Here is an 18,965-nt window from a genome sequence, read left to right as displayed (position 1 = left end):
TGCAGTAAAATCTGCCCTTGCCATGTCAGCATCAAGTGGACGGAGACGCTGCAGCTTCAATTTAGTTAAGTAGCCATAGAACTGTTAATCTCGTCTCTGTGTGAGCTTTTGCTTGAAGTTTTCCATGATGGAATATAACTCAACACAGGTGGTTTCATCACTCTCCAGCTTCTTTACAACTTCCTCAAAGAGAGAGAGGATATTATTGCAGAGAAGAAGGTTGCATGCTGTCCAGTTGCATGCTGTCTGATGTCAGACAGCCCACCGTGCGCCACTGAAAACACTCGCCGACATATTTTACAACTTGCCTTGTAAACATCTCCACTGACGCTGTCCAGCCAAGGATGTGCGTCTTCCCACTCACGTCCGTACTTCTGCAAGCGTTTACGCTTTTGAGGACGTGGTGGAGTATCGGGTGTAGCGGACATTTTTAAAAGGCGCAGGTTTTGTGAGCAGCGCCGGTGTGTGGTGTCTGTCGCTAGGCAACCGTGACCACCACACGCATGCGCAGACACACAGATGACCGGAGCCGGTCTTGCGTAGATCCCGCCGCGACAATTTTGCTGACCGTAGTATTCCCTGTGTTTTGTTTTGATCATTATTGTTAGATTTAGAATTTGTGTGTGTGACAGACATGTGTATTGGACATTTATGGAAATACGGAACAAATTGCGTCCCGTATTGCTTCAATACGGGACGCAACATTTAATTGCCAAATAAGGGACGATTCCGTATTTTACGGGACGGTTGGCAACCCTAGCCATGATGGAACCCAATATTCTGCCGGAGATTCCACTCTCACTCCTCCATCTGGTTTCCTTGTTGTCTCTTATCCCTTCATTTCCTCAGATGATCCCTTAGATCTGCTTTCCTTTCTCACAGCACACACACCCTTCTCCCCCTCTCTCTCTCTCTCTCTCTGCTAAATACTTTAACAGCGCTTTTATTTTGAAAAGAGGCTGTGGCGCTATGATGCTGGAAAATAGGTTGAGAAAAAGGTTGAGGTAGCGTACCTTTGGTTCCTGATAAGTGGTCTGGCGTTGTGAACTCTTTGACTTCTGTAGCTGAAATAATTCACAACCTGGCCTAAGGGGCCTCGCAGTTAGCACGTTCGTATGTCGGCCCCCACCCCCACCTGTAACCTTAAACCATGCCATTCCCCTGGCCCACGGAGCCTTGTTTTTCCACCATTGTTAGGAGTTGGAGGCCATGACACAGTGACCCTCGCATGATTACTCTTGCAAACCCTCACTGCTTGTGTTGTGTTGGTGGTGCGGTTGTGACAGTGTGTTTGGGGATGGGTTGTTTGTGGTGTTTTTGATAGTGTGTTTGGGTTCGTGTTTGTTGTTGGTGTGGTGAGGTGACCACCAAATATCACTCACACACCTCTAAACACCCCCAAGACCCGTATTTGACCCCAAAAAACTATCTATTTGGTTTACAAGTGGTTCTACTGGTTGAAAGAGCTCAAACATATCGTTACTTGTGGTATCATTGGTTATTGGACAAATATTTCCTATTAATCCCCAGAGGGAATATAATTATCTGCATCCAACCCAGTCTATCTATGCTAGGTGCTGTGAGCAGTGAGCCGGGCGATAACCAACTCCAGGTGTTGTGCCCTTCCCTTTCCTTTGGGCAAGGCAGGAGTGCTCATCGAGTTTTGGTGGTGTGGGAGGAACCGGAGCACCCTGGAACGAACCCGTGGAGCATACACATCCTCCTCCACTCTTTAAATATGGGGGAGGGAGGGAGGGAGGGAGGGAGGGAGAGAGAGAGAGAGAGAGAGAGAGAGAGAGAGAGAGAGAGAGAGAGAGAGAGAGAGAGAGAGAGAGAGAGAGAGAGAGAGAGAGAGAGAGAGAGAGAGAGAGAGAGAGAGATTGTGTTTAGAATGTATTGAGTGCACAAATTGATACTTGTGTGTGTGTGTGTAAGTTAAGACCTATGAATGGTTAAGAAAGTTCATAATAAGACATTGACCACTGAATAAAGTTTTTTGTTTTTCAAGCCTGAGCTGTATAGTTTCTGACTGACAACTAACACTAGAACAAGCTAAAAAATAACAACAATATAATTGCACAAAGAACGACTAACGAAACAAATTGATTAATACATTCAAATAGATAAACAAACAAACAAAAGCTATCCCTTTAATCCAACCAAAAACATGACCTTTGTTGTTCCTACTGGCGGATAGAATATCAGACATGCATATCTTTCACATACACACTGGTGTAGTTAAGGGTAAACATCTGTAACAGTGCCATGTAGGAAAACATTAACTAAAGTTTAGCATGCCGTGCGTGCGTTAAAGCATACATACTGGCATGTATACATTGGGTTCCAACAGCTGTACACGTGTCAGCCTGCCTGTACATTTGGAAGTGACCTTATTTGTGTACCTGGGTGAGCATATTTGCTAGCAGATACACAGCTAGTAAGTTAGCTGTGTCAGCCGGTTTAACAACTCTTCTCGTTAGGTTAGGTAGTTGTATGTTTGCTACTCAGCTGGTTGTATCTTTGCCAGCTTAAAAAGCACACACAGCACACAATACACACACACAAACGCGCACACATGCTATGGAAACCTGGAGCAGCCAGTTCGATATTCTGCAGCTCAACCTCCAGCAGAGACGCACACGCACGCACACCCACACAAGCACACACACGCACACACACACACACACAACGTATGAAAACGGTTTGTGTGATCACTTTGTTCTTCCCAGAAAATAACTTGTTTGGTATTGTTCACGTTGAGAAAAAAATAATGGGGAAAGACAACATTTAGTTCAAAACACATTTAGGCCTACTTTCTTTTAGTTTCAATAGATCTTGTAACCTTGTTGCAAGGTTCCCGAGTGAAACGACACATGTTGGCTGGTCGATTGAAGATTAGAGGTCGCGGCATTTACTACCGCACTTATCCTGATAAGACAATAGGCTATTATTAGGCTAATGGCAAGTTTCTTGCTACTTCTCTCATGAGAAACGCTGTGGCAGTTTCAAGCACAACAATGTCTTCCCATAATGACAAATAATTTCACGGTTATGCTGATATGCTTCCAGAAGGGAGGCAAGCATTGCGCTGTGACATCATGATGCACAACAGGACCATCGTAAAACGAGACATCACAATCGCGTGTGGGGGGGCTCACGTTGTGAATACTGCCCATACTAATCAGACCGTACCATCCATCTGATAAGAAGCTGGACAGCGTGATTATTTTTCAATCTGGAATTCTTTTTCTTAAAAAAAAGGGAATAAAAATGATATTATTATAATATCGATCTTGACTTTATGAATTATGCATTATAAATTATTTATTTAGCAATAGGGAATAATTCCAGCAAGTGTATCTCGATATGGATCCCCCCTATATGTTTTATTATGGTATGTTCTAGTTCTTATTTAATATTTCATATATATATATATATATATATATATATATATAATTATTATTATTATTATTATTATTATTATTATTATTTTAATTTTTTTCCTCCATGTAAAAGTGAAGTGAATGTTTCGTTTTTTTGTAAACTACACATACATGCATTTTCTCAAACACAAGTTGCGTGAGTTGCTTATTATGCGTATTTGGGCTGGTGACAGCTTTACGAGTGTCCCAGAGTTTTACGAGTTCCATCTCTGGTGCGGGTGCAGCCGTTTCCTTTGCCACCTACCAGAACAAAGTATCCAGAATACATACCTCAGTCATAATACTGCAGAATAGCACAGAACCGCAGAATACAGACCGCATCCATATCCACTCTCACATGATTGGATGTTATAAAAAATACATGCTAGCCCTAACCGAGACGGGTGTTATCCAACTGCAGACGTTTAACGAGGGAACACGTTATGATATATGTGACATTCATCTTTATAAATATACAACACTGATCCCAGCAGCTTGCAGGAGTGGCCGTGTACAACATTGCTTTTGATTTTTTTTAAGCTCTATTGTGATTGTCTTGGTGGTTAGCTTTGAACGATAAAAAAAAAACGACCCCTGCCCTCTGACCCACTTCAGAAGCCTCGTTGGAATAGTTTGTTTAGGTGGTTATGAGGTGTTGGCTTTTGGCTTTGTGACTTTAAGAGGGAAGTCTATTAATGTCAGTCGATCAAAAACAGGAACAGGAGTAGGCCTATATCAGATATTCTGTGACACTGTTTTGTTTTTGCAAAAACCTATATCCCAAGTGTCTTGACAGTGATTCATCTTAGATGCATGTCATTAAAGGATCAGTTCGGCTTTCTTTTCCAAAAAGGCCTTTTCTTTGTCATTCATCCACATAGATAGTATACGGCTGAACGAAATGTCGTTCTGCATACCAAGGTCCGAACACAGGCAGAAATTGTAGGGGGTACGGTTCCTTTTGGCTGCGGAGTTGGTGGTGAGACCAGGTGAGATCATCGGAAAAGTGCAGACCAAGAAACGTTGGGCTCCTGCCCCCCTCCCCTGTTGTGCCACCGATGAACAGTGCCGATTGGTATGTGTAATAAACTATGTTCCAAGGGCGAATCCAAAAGCAAGCACTTTACAAGCAGTTGCTCCATCACAATTTTGTACTTTTGCACTCATGCAAGTTCAAGTCGTCGAGCCTCACAAACGAGCTCGTTAAGGCACGGATACTCTACATGTACACACCTGTTGCCCTACGCTGGCATACCCCAGAATTGCACCGCCAGAGTCCAGTGGCTCTGGCCGATGTTGCATCTGCCCAAACCAGCTGGGGAGCCATTTCTTCATCACTCTTGATACGTTGCGTTCCGAGCTGGATAAGTTCCTTCTCTGTAAATATGGGTTTGACCAACAAAGGGTTTCGGTGAATAACAAACCAGACAACAAACACAGACAAATGCAAACTTGCTATCCTGCCAGCTTTTCGTGGGAGGTTCAACCAGTTGTGTTGTTACGCTGGGAACCTGTATCGTTGCACACAGCCAGGAAGACCAACAAAACAAAAAAGTAGTGGAGTAACTGTAAAAACATATACACACGTAAATAGAAGGTGTAATAAGAGAAGGGCAACTGGGCCCCTGGGGGTTTACTTCAGCGGGTACCTGAGCGCAGGGCCGGCACGGACCGTTTCGGTGCCCTAGGGCGACTCAACATTAAATTGTGCCCTGGGCACCGGCCCCGAGTGATAGGATATACAATTAAGAAAAAACAACGGTGGGCCTCTTCATAAGTAATTTATATATTTTTGTAATTCAATAATGTAATATATATATATATATATTATTTTTTTTAGAAACCTTAATTTTTGGTGCCCCCCCAGGTACTTGGTGCCCTACGCACTCTGCGTACTCTGCGTATGGAGAGAGGCGAGGCTGCCTGTGAGATCACTGAACCAATATGGTTCAGCGATCCTCTGTGTGGTCCAGCAAAGGCCGACAAGGCCAAAGCGTGCTGCGTTGACTGCGACTGGATGCCTGGACCCTCCTCATGGTAGACCAGCCAGCAACGCATCATCAATTTAGTATGTTTTTCGTGTATTGTACCTGTATGTCAATCATGGCACCCATTGCACTCCTGACCATCCCTGGAAGGAGGAATCCCCCTACTATGTGTTTCTTCTCAAGATTTCTTCCTTGCAGATTTAAGGGAGCTTTTTCTTGCCCTTGTGGGGGCTTAGGTAAAGGGGGTGTCATATATATTTGTCCTGTTAAGCCCTTTGAGACTGTAATGGTGATTAAGGGCTTGACAAATAAAATTGAACTTAATTGAATTGAAATCCTGAACCAACTCTATATGCAACAGGTAGGGCATCATTGTCTAGGATGCCTACACACGTAGACACATTGTAGGACATTGGGGATGGAACCCAGAATCTGTTAGAAACCAGTAGCGCCCAGAAGTTATCATGGAGCAACCAGTAGAGATCAAAATCTGTCAACAACAGGCATGGAGCTGAGACTAGGCGAAGCTCTTTAAAACGAACGACTATTTTGCATTGGGGCAGATCATTGACCAACGATGCACTGGTGAAGATGTAGGTCCCGAGTGAGTTATAGCGTTACTCTGGTTCCAAGGGACGTCTATTTAAAGGAACATCAGATGGTCCACGGTATGAGATACATCAGGTGACGGCGAAAGAAGCCGCTTCGTGGTCCAACACACAGCAGGGCGTCGGAGAGACGATAGGACGATTAAATGATCAGACAGAAATAGGTAGCAGGAGGTGGTGAGAGATTAGAGCGATATGGACGGGTGGGGACATCATAGTACATGGTCATTCATATTGAAACCTGCTAGGGGCCGGGGGATCCTGGGTTGTTGGCCAAATGTCAAAGAGCTGTGGTGTTGATCACCTTACCTAAAATGACTCTGGTCCAGAATTAGTGCTCAGGGGTTCAGAGGTCAGGAGGGGTGGTCCACTGTGGGGTCGACCTCTGAAGACCACCATTTTGCTACTCCTATATTCTGCGCACCAGCTCCCCCGCTGGATGCAGTGTGCCGACGCGTGTTTGTTTTATTATCACAGTGACTGTAGGGACCGGTCATTAAAGGGTATACTAAACACAAGAATTTATTTCTGTAAAATAAGAAATCTGGAAGTTTTTTCCAGAGTCGTGTTTTTCCATTGGCTGTACATTTTTGCATGTGACATGAGTTTTGACATGATTTGATAACGCCCAATGCACCTGCCCCTACGAAACCCAATGTGTAAATTTTTTCTTTTATTCCTACCATCATATTTTGAAACGGGGGTGAAGCAACGTCCCTGCGTCATGGCACCTATGGGGCAGCCACGCTCCACCTAGGTGACTATAGTTTGATGCATATTATACACGGCCTGGTCACATGATACATGTTGTCATCTAGGAGAACTCCCAGAGTGTGTGTGGCGATTGCTTGTTTGACCTATGAACACTGCTTACTCAATGTGCACCAGGTGTGCAGCCTCGCCCCACCCCACCCCAGAGTCAAATCAGACGCGGCCAGGTGAGGCTGCTTAAACCAGCCATCATCCACACACACTCCAACAGGGGGTGTACACATCCCTCAAGTAGCAGGTAGGGGTTGGACAGTGAATGCAGAGCCTCCTCATTAACGAACTGGTAGGGGTTACAGAGTTAATACCAGTACCTTAATAAAGGAGCAGGTAGGGGTAAAGGCATCTTAATCAGTAATGCCTGTTAGACTGTGGACATCAGGGATCGTACCCTGGAGCTGGGAGTCTTAATAAACTAGCCACCATGCCCGAGGCTCCACTCTGTGTGTGTGTGTGTGTGTGTGTGTGTGTGTGCGCGTGCGAGAGAGAGAGCTTCATGGTGGCGCCTACAGCTGTATGGCCATAGAACAGAGGACTGCAGAGAGTGCATGTACACGCACATGTGATGTGTGTATTATCACTAGCCCCGTGTGGTAACAGGAGGAGGAACTGGGGTGGGCAGCACATCATGTTCTGTACATTGTGTTCTAATCCTCTACCCTAAAGGGCGATCCCCCTCCCCCTAGTGGCAGAAAACAGAACCATGTCTTCGTTTCATGAACCTAGAGAGGATTGCCTCGGCCTTTTGTCTTCAGGGTTGTGGATTTTTAATGTCTGATGTGTGGATAAAAGAGTTTATACGTAAGACAGACCTCCCATACCTTTTAGTCAAATTAAAGTAAAGCTGTCTGTTTGCCAGAGGTCTCCAAGTCACCAGCGTAGAACACAGAGGGCGCCATCGTAGGTTTTTGTAGTAGTTCTACACTGGCAGAACACAAATAAAAACAACAACTGGTACCTTAATTCACACTTTATTATGATTGGCTCAACTAGAGGGGGGGGAGGGCGCCCTCTAGTGGTGATGAGGCATGTGAACCTCTGGTATAATAGGTTAATAAAGAACCGGGTACACAGTTCACCTTATCAAATAGACAGAATTGAAAAAAAATTATGCTTAATTAATGCCTATAATATGCCTATAAACTGTATTGTAGACTACAAGTGAAGAGAGAGAGGAGAGTGTTCCGAATGTCATTTTAAAGACACTCAATTAGGCAGAAGTAGAAAGAGCTTTTTACTTGATCTGAAATGATATTCTTATTTTTTTGCATTTTCTCTGCTTTGTGTTTCGCTCATGTTACATGCATCTGATCTGACTGATCATAACAGATATCTCTGTCATGGTATGGGCATCCGCCCGCGGTCAGGTAGATAATCGCAGCCTGATCACACGTCTCGTCATTTGTTGATTAACTCCTCTGCCTTACAACTGTGTTTCGATTAATAGCCAGTTTATAAAGTACGTGATTATTCAATTTTACATTCATTTGTATCTTTTATTTTAGTTCGTTCTGCTGATATGTCAAGAGATTGCGTCATTGCGCGACTTGTGACGCGTTATCATTGCGTCCAGAACGCACACACAGGTCCTCTATGTATGGTACGAGTTGACAGCTGACTGCAAACAACAACAACAAACAACTTGTAACTGCAACAAAGTCCTCCAGCCTCCACCCAATGCTCCAAACACCATGAACACCGTGCATAAACACTGGAAGGAGGCGTCGACCCTTATCCTCGCTGCCGGGACAAAGTGCTCCTCCAGCCCGAGTAGGTCATGGGGAGCTGCCTGCTGGAACCACAAGGTTTTGCTACTTAAACGGAGCACCCAGAGCCGCTTCATGCCCGAAGCCTACGTGTTCCCGGGAGGGATGGCCGATCCGTCAGACTTCTGCAGCGAGTGGCTCGGTGTCTTCCACGCCTTCAGACACAAGCCCAACCTGGGGCTGGGGGTCGTGAAGCAGCCGGCGGAGACCAGACCTCCCATGTTCGCCATGGACCGGCGGGAGCTGGGCTCCCCTATCCCTGGAGACGTCGCCTTCCGGATCTGCGCCTTGAGGGAGACCTTCGAGGAGTGCGGGGTCCTCCTTGTCGTTCCCAAACGGAAGGAGATGGACGTGTTAAGGTCCGCGGAACACATAGGTGACCATCCGCCCGATTTACCCGCAGGTCTGACGCAAGTAACCGACATCTGCGACCGGACTATTCTGACCCGATGGAGGGCTCTGGTGAATGAAAACCCTGCAAACTTTATTAAGATGTGTCAGGAACTGGAGCTGATGCCCAACATCTGGGCTCTGCATGAGTGGGGTAACTGGCTGACGCCTACGGCAAGAACCGGGAATCGATACGACACTGCCTTCTACATCTGCTGTTTGTCGGATGTCCCGTTCACCGTTCAAGATGATAAGGAGATCGTACACATTAAGGTGATATTTATAGTTAATTTGTACCGTTGTTGGCGCAACAATGCAAATGAAAATAAATGATATTAAAATACTAATAGCTGAAGAAATGATAGTAACTAATAATATATATGATCCCCAGCATACGTTACATGTGTACTATAAATAAACTATGCAAAGCAATTTAGGCTTTGAACATTAAAAGCATGCAATAATCATTGGAGCAGCTAAAATAATCCGTATGTAGCCGGCCTTTACATGACCCAAGTTTCTAAATGCAATCAAATACTGGACGGTGCAGACTAGCTCTAGAAATGAGAAATGTAAGGCTCTCAAGAGGTGCATAACCTACTTATAACTTAATTACATTGGAGATAAATCTCACTTCAGTTTGTGAGGGAGGTATTTCTTCAATACAGGCCGAATTTCAAGAATAATTAATTGTTGCATTGCTTTGATTGTTTTGTCACCTCGCTAAAGTCTACGTTTATGAAGTCAATGATCGCTCTCGGTGTTTCAGTGGGCGACGCCCCCAGAGGTGCTCCACAGCTACAGGGCCAAGGAGATGTGGATCGCTCCGCCGCAGTTCTACGAGCTGAGCCGTTTGTGTCACTACCCGTCGCTGAGCGAGCTGCACACGTTCGCCAGCCAGCGCTCTCAGGAGGGCTGTGAGCACTGGCTCCCTGTAGTGCTAAAGACAGACACCGAGCTACTCAGCCTGCTACCTGGTAGCTAATACTCATGCACCCCTATACCGCTCCTAAATGACCCGTCTATTTATTCACTGTCTGACCCCGACCTGCTCCTTCATGACCTGTTCTTTATTCACTGTTTGACCCCAACCGGCTCCTTAATGACCTGTTCTTTATTCACTGTCTGACCCCGACCTGCTCCTTAATGACCTGTTCTTTATTCACTGTCTGACCCCTACCTGCTCCTTAATGACCTGTTCTTTATTCACTGTCTGACCCCTACCTGCTCCTTAATGACCTGTTCTTTATTCACTGTCTGACCCCGACCTGCTCCTTAATGACCTGTTCTTTATTCACTGTCTGACCCCAACCTGCTCCTTAATGACCTGTTCTTTATTCACTGTCTGACCCCAACCGGCTCCTTAATGACCTGTTCTTTATTCACTGTCTGACCCCGACCTGCTCCTTAATGACCTGTTCTTTATTCACTGTCTGACCCCTACCTGCTCCTTAATGACCTGTTCTTTATTCACTGTCTGACCCCAACCTGCTCCTTCATGACCTGTTCTTTATTCACTGTCTGACCCCGACCTGCTCCTTCATGACCTGTTCTTTATTCACTGTCTGACCCCTACCTGCTCCTTAATGACCTGTTCTTTATTCACTGTCTGACCCCGACCTGCTCCTTAATGACCTGTTCTTTATTCACTGTCTGACCCCTACCTGCTCCTTAATGACCTGTTCTTTATTCACTGTCTGACCCCTACCTGCTCCTTCATGACCTGCTTCTTTATTCACTGTCTGACCCCTACCTGCTCCTTAATGACCTGTTCTTTATTCACTGCCTGACCCCGACCTGCTCCTTAATGACCTGTTCTTTATTCACTGTCTGACCCCAACCGGCTCCTTAATGACCTGTTCTTTATTCACTGTCTGACCCCTACCTGCTCCTTAATGACCTGTTCTTTATTCACTGTCTGACCCCGACCTGCTCCTTAATGACCTGTTCTTTATTCACTGCCTGACCCCGACCTGCTCCTTCATGACCTGCTTCTTTATTCACTGTATGACCCCGACCTGCTCCTTAATGACCTGTTCTTTATTCACTGCCTGACCCTGACCTGCTCCTTAATGACCTGTTCTTTATTCACTGTATGACCCCTACCTGCTCCTTAATGACCTGTTCTTTATTCACTGTCTGACCCCTACCTGCTCCTTAATGACCTGTTCTTTATTCACTGTCTGACCCCTACCTGCTCCTTAATGACCTGTTCTTTATTCACTGTCTGACCCCTACCTGCTCCTTAATGACCTGTTCTTTATTCACTGTCTGACCCCTACCTGCTCCTTAATGACCTGTTCTTTATTCACTGTCTGACCCCGACCTGCTCCTTAATGACCTGTTCTTTATTCACTGTCTGACCCCGACCTGCTCCTTAATGACCTGTTCTTTATTCACTGTCTGACCCCGACCTTCTCCTTCATGACCTGCTTCTTTATGACCTGTCTCTTCATGATTGGTCTCTGTATTCATTGTCTTACGCCTATCTCCGTCTCTATGACCTACATCTGTACTTGCTGTCCATGCATGGTCAGACATTTTGTATATTTTGCGTAGACATTATGTTGCCAATTAGTCAATCCATAAAGGGATCTTGAGTTTTGCGTCAGAATTGCGTCAAGTGACATGTTATGCATGTATGCACGGTACAAGCTCAACCAAACAAATGATAGAGCAGAATGCCTGGTAGACTGGGGACCTCAGAAGATGTGTGCCAATGAACTGGATGACGGCCGAGATCCGACCTACTTGATTGTTTATCTGATCCGTCCCTTGTGCTCAGGAGACGAGCTGTATCCAGAGACGGAGACCTCCACACAGACCCCGGGCTCCACAATGCGGACAGACCCTGGGCTGGGGGGTGTTGGGGCGGTGGAGACGGGCCTCCACCGCTTAGTCTTACAGGACGCCTACAGCACTTTGGCCCAGATCTCCATCACCCCCAAATACAAACACCTCTCTCCCCTCCCTGTCCCGGCACCCCAGGACCCCAGTGAACTCAAAGACGACACCACGAGTAACCATTAACCTTTAACCGAATCTCTTGTCTATATTATTTGAACTCTGATTAATGTCCTCCATCGCAATAAAGAACAGAGATCATCAAGTTCCAGATGCTGATGATCAGCTTTCTAATCAACAGATCAGTTGAAAAATGAGGCCTCAATTGCTATGAAGCTAAGCCAAACTAGCAGATCATTTTCTGCTTCTACTCCTGATTTTTTTTTTTACTCTGTTCTTAGTCTGTTTGAGGGACTGGAGTTTGAGTGGTTTTTAAATGTTCTAATCATATGTTACATGTATTAACATGATGTTAATATTTTATTTATACCAATAATTGTATATATATATATATATATATATATATATATATATATATATATATATATATATATATATATATATATATATATAGCTCACCATTTACATTCGTGTTCTGTAGCACTATCTGCTGGTCAGATATTCTCAGTGCAGCTTGCGGACCGGCATTTGCGCTGACGATATCCGACCTGACGGGAACTTTGGTCATACAATTCGACACATTTTTCCACCTCGACGACCAGTCTCTCATCGTCCATTCTCGTAATTGTTTATCACAAACGAAAGAGGGCGACATCTAGTGGTGAGGGGTAGATATGGAGGTGCCTACGGGACCCGGGATGTACAAATCAGCTTTTACAAAGCGCTTTTTCAGGGGCGGCGACGCTCGGAAATAGAACATTGTCTCGAAGAGTAGTTGGGCGGCGCGGCGCGGAACGCTGCCGCGTGTCTAGTCGGCGCCGGTGTGGGCTAGTACACCCGGAATAATGGGGGCAGACTTTTTGACGCGACGCTGCGGCGCCGGTGTGTGGAGGCCTTTATAAGTTTCCTCCGTTCTGGCTCGGTCGGTCCTTGTGATTTTGGTACTGGTTTTCTGTCCAAACCATATAATCGCACATTTTCTAATCTTCCATACGCTACACTAATCCCTTTACAGATTTCATGATACTTACTTTATTCTAATAAATAACTTTATCCCTTATCATGTGTAGATCCCGATCTTTGCTCTGACCCGAGCCTCGTCTTAATGCAGCCAAGGAGATGGAAGAGCGTTATGAATAATTATTAGATGATTGTGTTGTACAATGAAAGACAGTAAAGATTCAATATGAATGGCAAAATAAGGATGTTGTTTTTTTTGAACAATAAAATATGTGTTGGGCAAATTATAGAGAGGCTGAGATTATAGATTTCATATTCGAAGGGGTGAAAAAATGTAAGAAATATATTTAAGAAATATAGGCCTACTCAAAGCCCAAATCATTGATATCATACGCTATCCAATAATAAAGAAATTTGAATTTGAATGGTAACAATTCCGTTAAATCCTCGTCCTCGTTTTGAACGTCTCACTCATGGCTGATCAGTGTGTTCTTTCTGATTAGCTCTTAATTTAGATCACCTGTCATGCACCCCTTTATAAGGTGAACACAATGGGTTTGGTTTACTTTTCGCATCGGCCTGTGTCAATCGAGGTTGAGTTTAGTGAGGGTTGAAAGTTTTCGATCTAGATTGCAGATCACTATTGTCACTTTATACAAACTGAAAGTATGCGTTGTTGCGTGTTTGTTTTTGTGGGCATTTGACTGAACAGCCCAGACAAATATTGCTACCAACATGGCACTTCGAAACAGACCACCGCAGTGAGTAAAAGTTATTTTCCTTTATTAAATGTTGATGTTTTTGGGCTGTCTCCTCAGACACAAGCCATCAGTATCCCTGCTCTTTGCACCTTGACATGCATGTCGCCGCTGTTTGTTAACCTAGCTTTGCTGATTTGTATCTTGTGCTGTGTGTTTTTCTTAACAGGTGTTAGATGACTGACAAGATCTATGGGGGGGCCCCCTTTGGGCCCCCCCATACCAATTTAGTCTTCAAAGGAATCTAGTGCCATGGGACTCCAGTGTCTTCAAAACATCCTCGGAATACATGTGCATGAATGGTCCACCGAAGGGTTGATCTGGAAGCCACCACGGTCCATGCAGTAATCTGCTGCGTGGGCCGTAGTGGCTTCCAGAGCCATCTTTCGGTCTTGGTCAGGATTTGTTACAGTTGGCCTTCAATGTAGCAGGCTACGGGTTTCTGAAGAAGCCTGCTTTACGTAGCATTGGAGTACAAATATTGTGCAAAATGCTCATGTAATTGCACTAGCACTAGTAACCTGTAGATTAGCTTAGTTTAACGTCATTCCGTGCTGTCTCTGTCAAATGTGTGGCTTACTTTAAGTCCACAAGGCCCTCTGGTAAACCACGTTGGAACACCCCTGGACAAGGTGATTAGTCACTGGGTGTGTGCTAAAGTTTTGTTCCATTTTTCACTAGTTGGTTAAGGTTTGGTAGAATTGTTTGGATGCTAGCGACGTGATGGCGTATGTACAAGAGCCTACCGTGGCCAGGCCACAGTTGCGACGGTCACGGCCAGATGGCCTAGTGTGAGTGCAACCTTGATTGCATTTGTATACTGTTTACCATTGGATGTTTATGCAATTTGGCTTAATTCATCCGCAGTAAAGCTGCATTTGACTATTCCAGGTACAGGCTTTCAATTGACCATGTTGACTAGTTTGTGGGAAGTTTTTTTTTTTTTTTACCCTTGCTTACAATCCAACGGTTGTGACCACTTATGCAACTGGGCTGTGAACCTTGCAATTCTAGTTTCATATTTGTACACGCAAGCTTGTCCATTTCTATCGCCATCACTAACACTAGCTTCAGCATTTCCTTGTAGGCCATTAGCTGACTTGTGTATTGGAGCGATGATTTGGGTATTTTAAGATGCTTGAAAACCTCAAATAAAGCAAAATGCGTGTCTGGTGTGCAAGAGCCAATTTGTTGGCTTGCAGTATTCGAGGCGTTGCCGTAGGTCGTAAGCCATCTGGAGGTTGTGGCAATGGAGGCTTGTGGTAGATCAGACGTCTTCCCAGGCAGGGTGCGCGGTCTTCTCGATCACAGGGCAATCTTCAGAGGCAATCGTCTTCTCACTCCTCTCTTCAAGATGGTGTCACGGTACCAAATGTTAGATTTCAGCTTATTTCTAAACTGTTCGGACAGACTCTGCGTTGTGTATTTTCAGTCGTAGTACTAATTCTTGAAGTCGAAATCAAAGCAACTTGACAGGTTGGATCAGAGGGTTGAATAGATGGTTTATTCCAGGATGTAATACAGCAAGATACAGACTTAGGTTGAATAATCTATAGTGGACCCGGTGGTCGATGACTTGTTCCTTGGCTGTCGAACCCTCTTCTCGTCGAACCAAAGGGTTGGGGTGAGTATAATACAAAAAGGGGATATATGAATAACACGAAAACAGACGCACTCTCAGCACTGATAAGGCATCTGGCCCTGGCCATGTCCCGGAGGACCAGGGGCCCGTTTCAGAAAGCAGGTTTAGTGAAAACTCTGAGTTAGTTAACCCTGAGATGAGGGAAACTCTGGTTTTTCAGTTTCACAAAGCCAGTTCAGCTTTACTCTGAGTCAGTTACCCTGGCAACATACTCCGTGAACCTAACCTGCTCGCTGGCAGGTTTTCTTCAACTAACCCCGAGTTTCTCCTTCAATTAAGTTAAAGCCTGCAGACTGAAGGCAGTGGCAGACATGGCGTGTCCTTTTATTGAAGAGCCAGTTGATGTCGAGGCGCAGATACTTGGATGTTTTATCATTCCCTGATGAGTAGCTACCTGTTTGAGCGTTTCCGTTTCTCTGCATCATCAATAATTTATATAAACAATATTCTCAGCCCTCGCATCACTCACATGACACATCGTGGACACGCTCAGTTCCGAGCAAATTCTTTGTATTGCACTTCGTTTTTTTGCCAACGGCAGTTTTTTGTATAACGTCGGTGATGCAGAGCATGTGTCCAAGGAAACTGTCTGTCGGGCTGTCCGAAATGTGACACTTGCACTGAAACGGCTACTATGCACGTTTGTAGTGTTCCCAAGTCACAGACCCACCAAACTTCTCAAAGAAGAGTTCCACAGAATTGCAGGTATCAGTCTAAGCAGTAATTCATTTATGTCATAAAGCTTTGAGACTAATCAGTCAATTTGATATATTTTAGTGTTTCCAGGTGTGATTGGCTGCATAGATGGCACTCGCATTCCTATCATAGCTCCTTCAATAAATGAAGGAGATTATGTGAATAGGAAATCTGTCCACAGCATTAATGTACAGGTAGGCCTAAATAGTAGCCTTTAACATTCCAAATGAAATATGCTTCACTATACAGCTAATTACTGTTCTCCACTGTGAAGATCATATGTGACGCAGCCCACATGATAAATAATGTGGAAGCGAAGTGGCCTGGGTCTGTGTATGACTCACGAATGTTTCGTGAGTCTACACTGAGTGCCAGATTTGCCCGTGGTGAGTTTATATATATATAGTTTATGTATCCAGTATATAGTTATATCCTATGATCAATATTTTGTTTCCTCCTATTACAACTGAAACAATAAAGTGTATCTTGTATTATCATAGGAGAGTTTGATGGTTATCTACTCGGAGACAGAGGGTACCCCTGCCAGCGCTATCTGCTGACCCTGACCCCGAGCCTGGCCCACAGCAACACTACAACTTGGCTCACTGCAGGACACGAGCCAGAGTGGAGATGACCATCGGCATACTCAAGGCCCGGTTCCAGTGCCTTCGTAGGCTCAGGGTCACCCCGGAAAGGGCTTGTGACATTATAGTGGCATGTTTGGTTCTCCACAACATTGCCACTATTAGAGGAGAACAAGGTCCTACTCTTTCCCCCAATGATCCAGATAATAATCCTGACCCCCCTGCTGATGCACGAGATGGAAGAGCTGTTAGAGATATGATATGCTTCAATCATTTCTAACTGACATTATAGCCTTTTTTCTGTTGGCTATAATGGAGGTCAAATTTTAAGATAACCAGAAAACACAAATTTGGAGACTTGTATGTATAAAAGGCATTTAGGTGTTGCTTTCATATAGACAATTTTAAATACTGGCAGTGTTGGGATTTTTCTTTGTTTAGCAGATTTCCCTAATTACTTAAATATATCTATCACATGTTGAATGCAGCCACTAAATGCTGTTTAATGAGGGCAGGCTTTAATCACCTAACCCAAACTTTTCACTCTTGTTAGGTTGTCCTTTTCTCTTGTTTTAACCCGAAAGGGCTGAAATATCAACATTTCAGGTATTCTGTTTGGATAATGTGCAAAACTTGTGGCTTCACTAAAAAAAATAATTAACGAATGTATTTTTCTTAAAGGGACACTATGTAATATTTTGAGTAATTTATTACCTCAAATCAACATATTCATTCATAAATAAGTCCTCATTGGTGTAAAATGATCTCTGCCAAAAATCTCACTTATCCTCCTGAGCGAAGAATAATTAATATCAATATGGTTACATAGGACGGGTAAGCTTCATGGAGGCTTCCATTTTCTTCCGGTCTATGAGCTGCCGAGAGGGTCAAAAAGCACTACGTCGTACAGGAATTGCAAACGCGTTTTCACTCTGAGCCAGCGTGACGGTGGAACAGAGCTTAGTTTAGCGAGACGAGTTTTACCGGCAAATTTGAACATGCACCGCATTTTTTTGAAAGACCAGTTATGCCACGCCACAGGAGAAGGAATCATCGTCGCCAAAAAAAGACGATGTGTAAGCAAAGCATGTATAACATGGTTTTTCATGGCAACGAGATGCGGGGCGCTATGTTTGAGCGACTCGTCATTGAAGGGCTACTTTATTACATATTTAATTTACTTTTTCACATTTTTGTCGAGTTTAAATCGTGACAATATTCTTATGACTTATGGATACTGTCAAATGCGTTGGAGGAATTCAAAAGCCATTCTTCATCAAGTTATGGAGGTTTATTCTCTGCTGTGGTCACCACGTATCCAAATCCACCGAGACGCACTTAGGCTAGAGCGGACCTTTTGGAGCTTCAACTCGCTTGCGAGACAGTTGATTTATCACCCGAACAACTGGATTTCATACCAACAACTCTGATAAAGAAGACAATACGGAGGAAAAGAAGATCGAGAGGAGGAATTAGGAACAGGATAGGAGACGAGGAAGTAAACTCGTTGCCAGGGCGACTAACTGGCGGCGCGCACAGTCGCAGCGGCCCCTCTTGAGATCTGTGAGATTGAATGTTTGAGTGTGAGATGTCCTACGACGAACGTAGTTTATGACAACAATATTAAACATTAGGACATTGAGAGCGAGTAACATCACTGGCATTCGCTGGCATCTGGACATACTACGCAAACACGGGATACTAACGGACACTGTGACACCGTGCCCGCAACTGCCCGGAGGAGGAAGCAGCAGAGACGGGGTGGACGTAAACAAACTGAACAGCTTCTTTCAGCTCCTACCCTCCAAGAAACGCTATCGCAGCTTAAGATGCTCCACCACCAGGCTGCGGAACAGCTTCCTACCTCAAGCTGTCAGGATGCTCAATGCACCAGCGTCCCAGATCTTCTCACTGGACTTTATTTATTATTTATTTATTTATTCATCATTGGGACGTTTGTTTGTTTGTTTGTTTGAAATGTATGTTGATCTTGATCCGTGAGAAACGCCTTCTCGTTTTGTTGTTCAATCAACAAAATGACAATAAATTTGATTTGATTTGATTTTGATTTGATTCCGTTAGTTACAATGTAAATTGTTGGTATTTAGAATACTGTTACATTGTTGAAATCAACGGGTTACAATGCGTTGATTAGGATGCGTGCTCAGCCGCACGCATTATGGGAATTATTGTTTTGATTATCAGTAACTCCAAGACTACCAAAGGCTATGTCAACTTTTATGTTATGACATTTTATGTAATCTGACATTAAATGACCTACTGTTATTTATCATCTGTATAGTTATTTGTCATGTTGGAAAGTCCACAACTGCTGGAGTCAAGTTCGTTGTCTGTAAGAATGCTTGATCAATAAACCTGATCTGATTTGTCCATCTAATTTGTCCAGTTGTCCACGAAC

At 44.3% G+C, this 18,965-nt stretch overlaps 1 protein-coding gene across 1 annotated transcript; it reads left to right on the top strand.

Moving 5' to 3' along the window:
- The first annotated feature begins 8,180 nt into the window (after nt 1–8,180).
- nudt19 (nudix (nucleoside diphosphate linked moiety X)-type motif 19) lies at nt 8,181–12,966 on the top strand. The gene is made up of 3 exons (XM_060053251.1): nt 8,181–9,215; nt 9,712–9,919; nt 11,728–12,966. Exons 1-3 carry the CDS (start codon nt 8,478–8,480, stop codon nt 11,970–11,972), a joined length of 1,191 nt encoding a protein of 396 aa, XP_059909234.1. The 5' UTR covers nt 8,181–8,477; the 3' UTR covers nt 11,973–12,966.
- Nucleotides 12,967–18,965: the final 5,999 nt, after the last annotated feature.

This window comes from Gadus macrocephalus, chromosome 6 (assembly GCF_031168955.1).
Source record: "Gadus macrocephalus chromosome 6, ASM3116895v1".
In the NCBI taxonomy this organism is placed as follows: domain Eukaryota; kingdom Metazoa; phylum Chordata; class Actinopteri; order Gadiformes; family Gadidae; genus Gadus; species Gadus macrocephalus.
The sequence above is the reverse complement of the archived record's forward strand: the minus strand, read 5'-3'. Positions and strand labels throughout refer to the sequence as shown.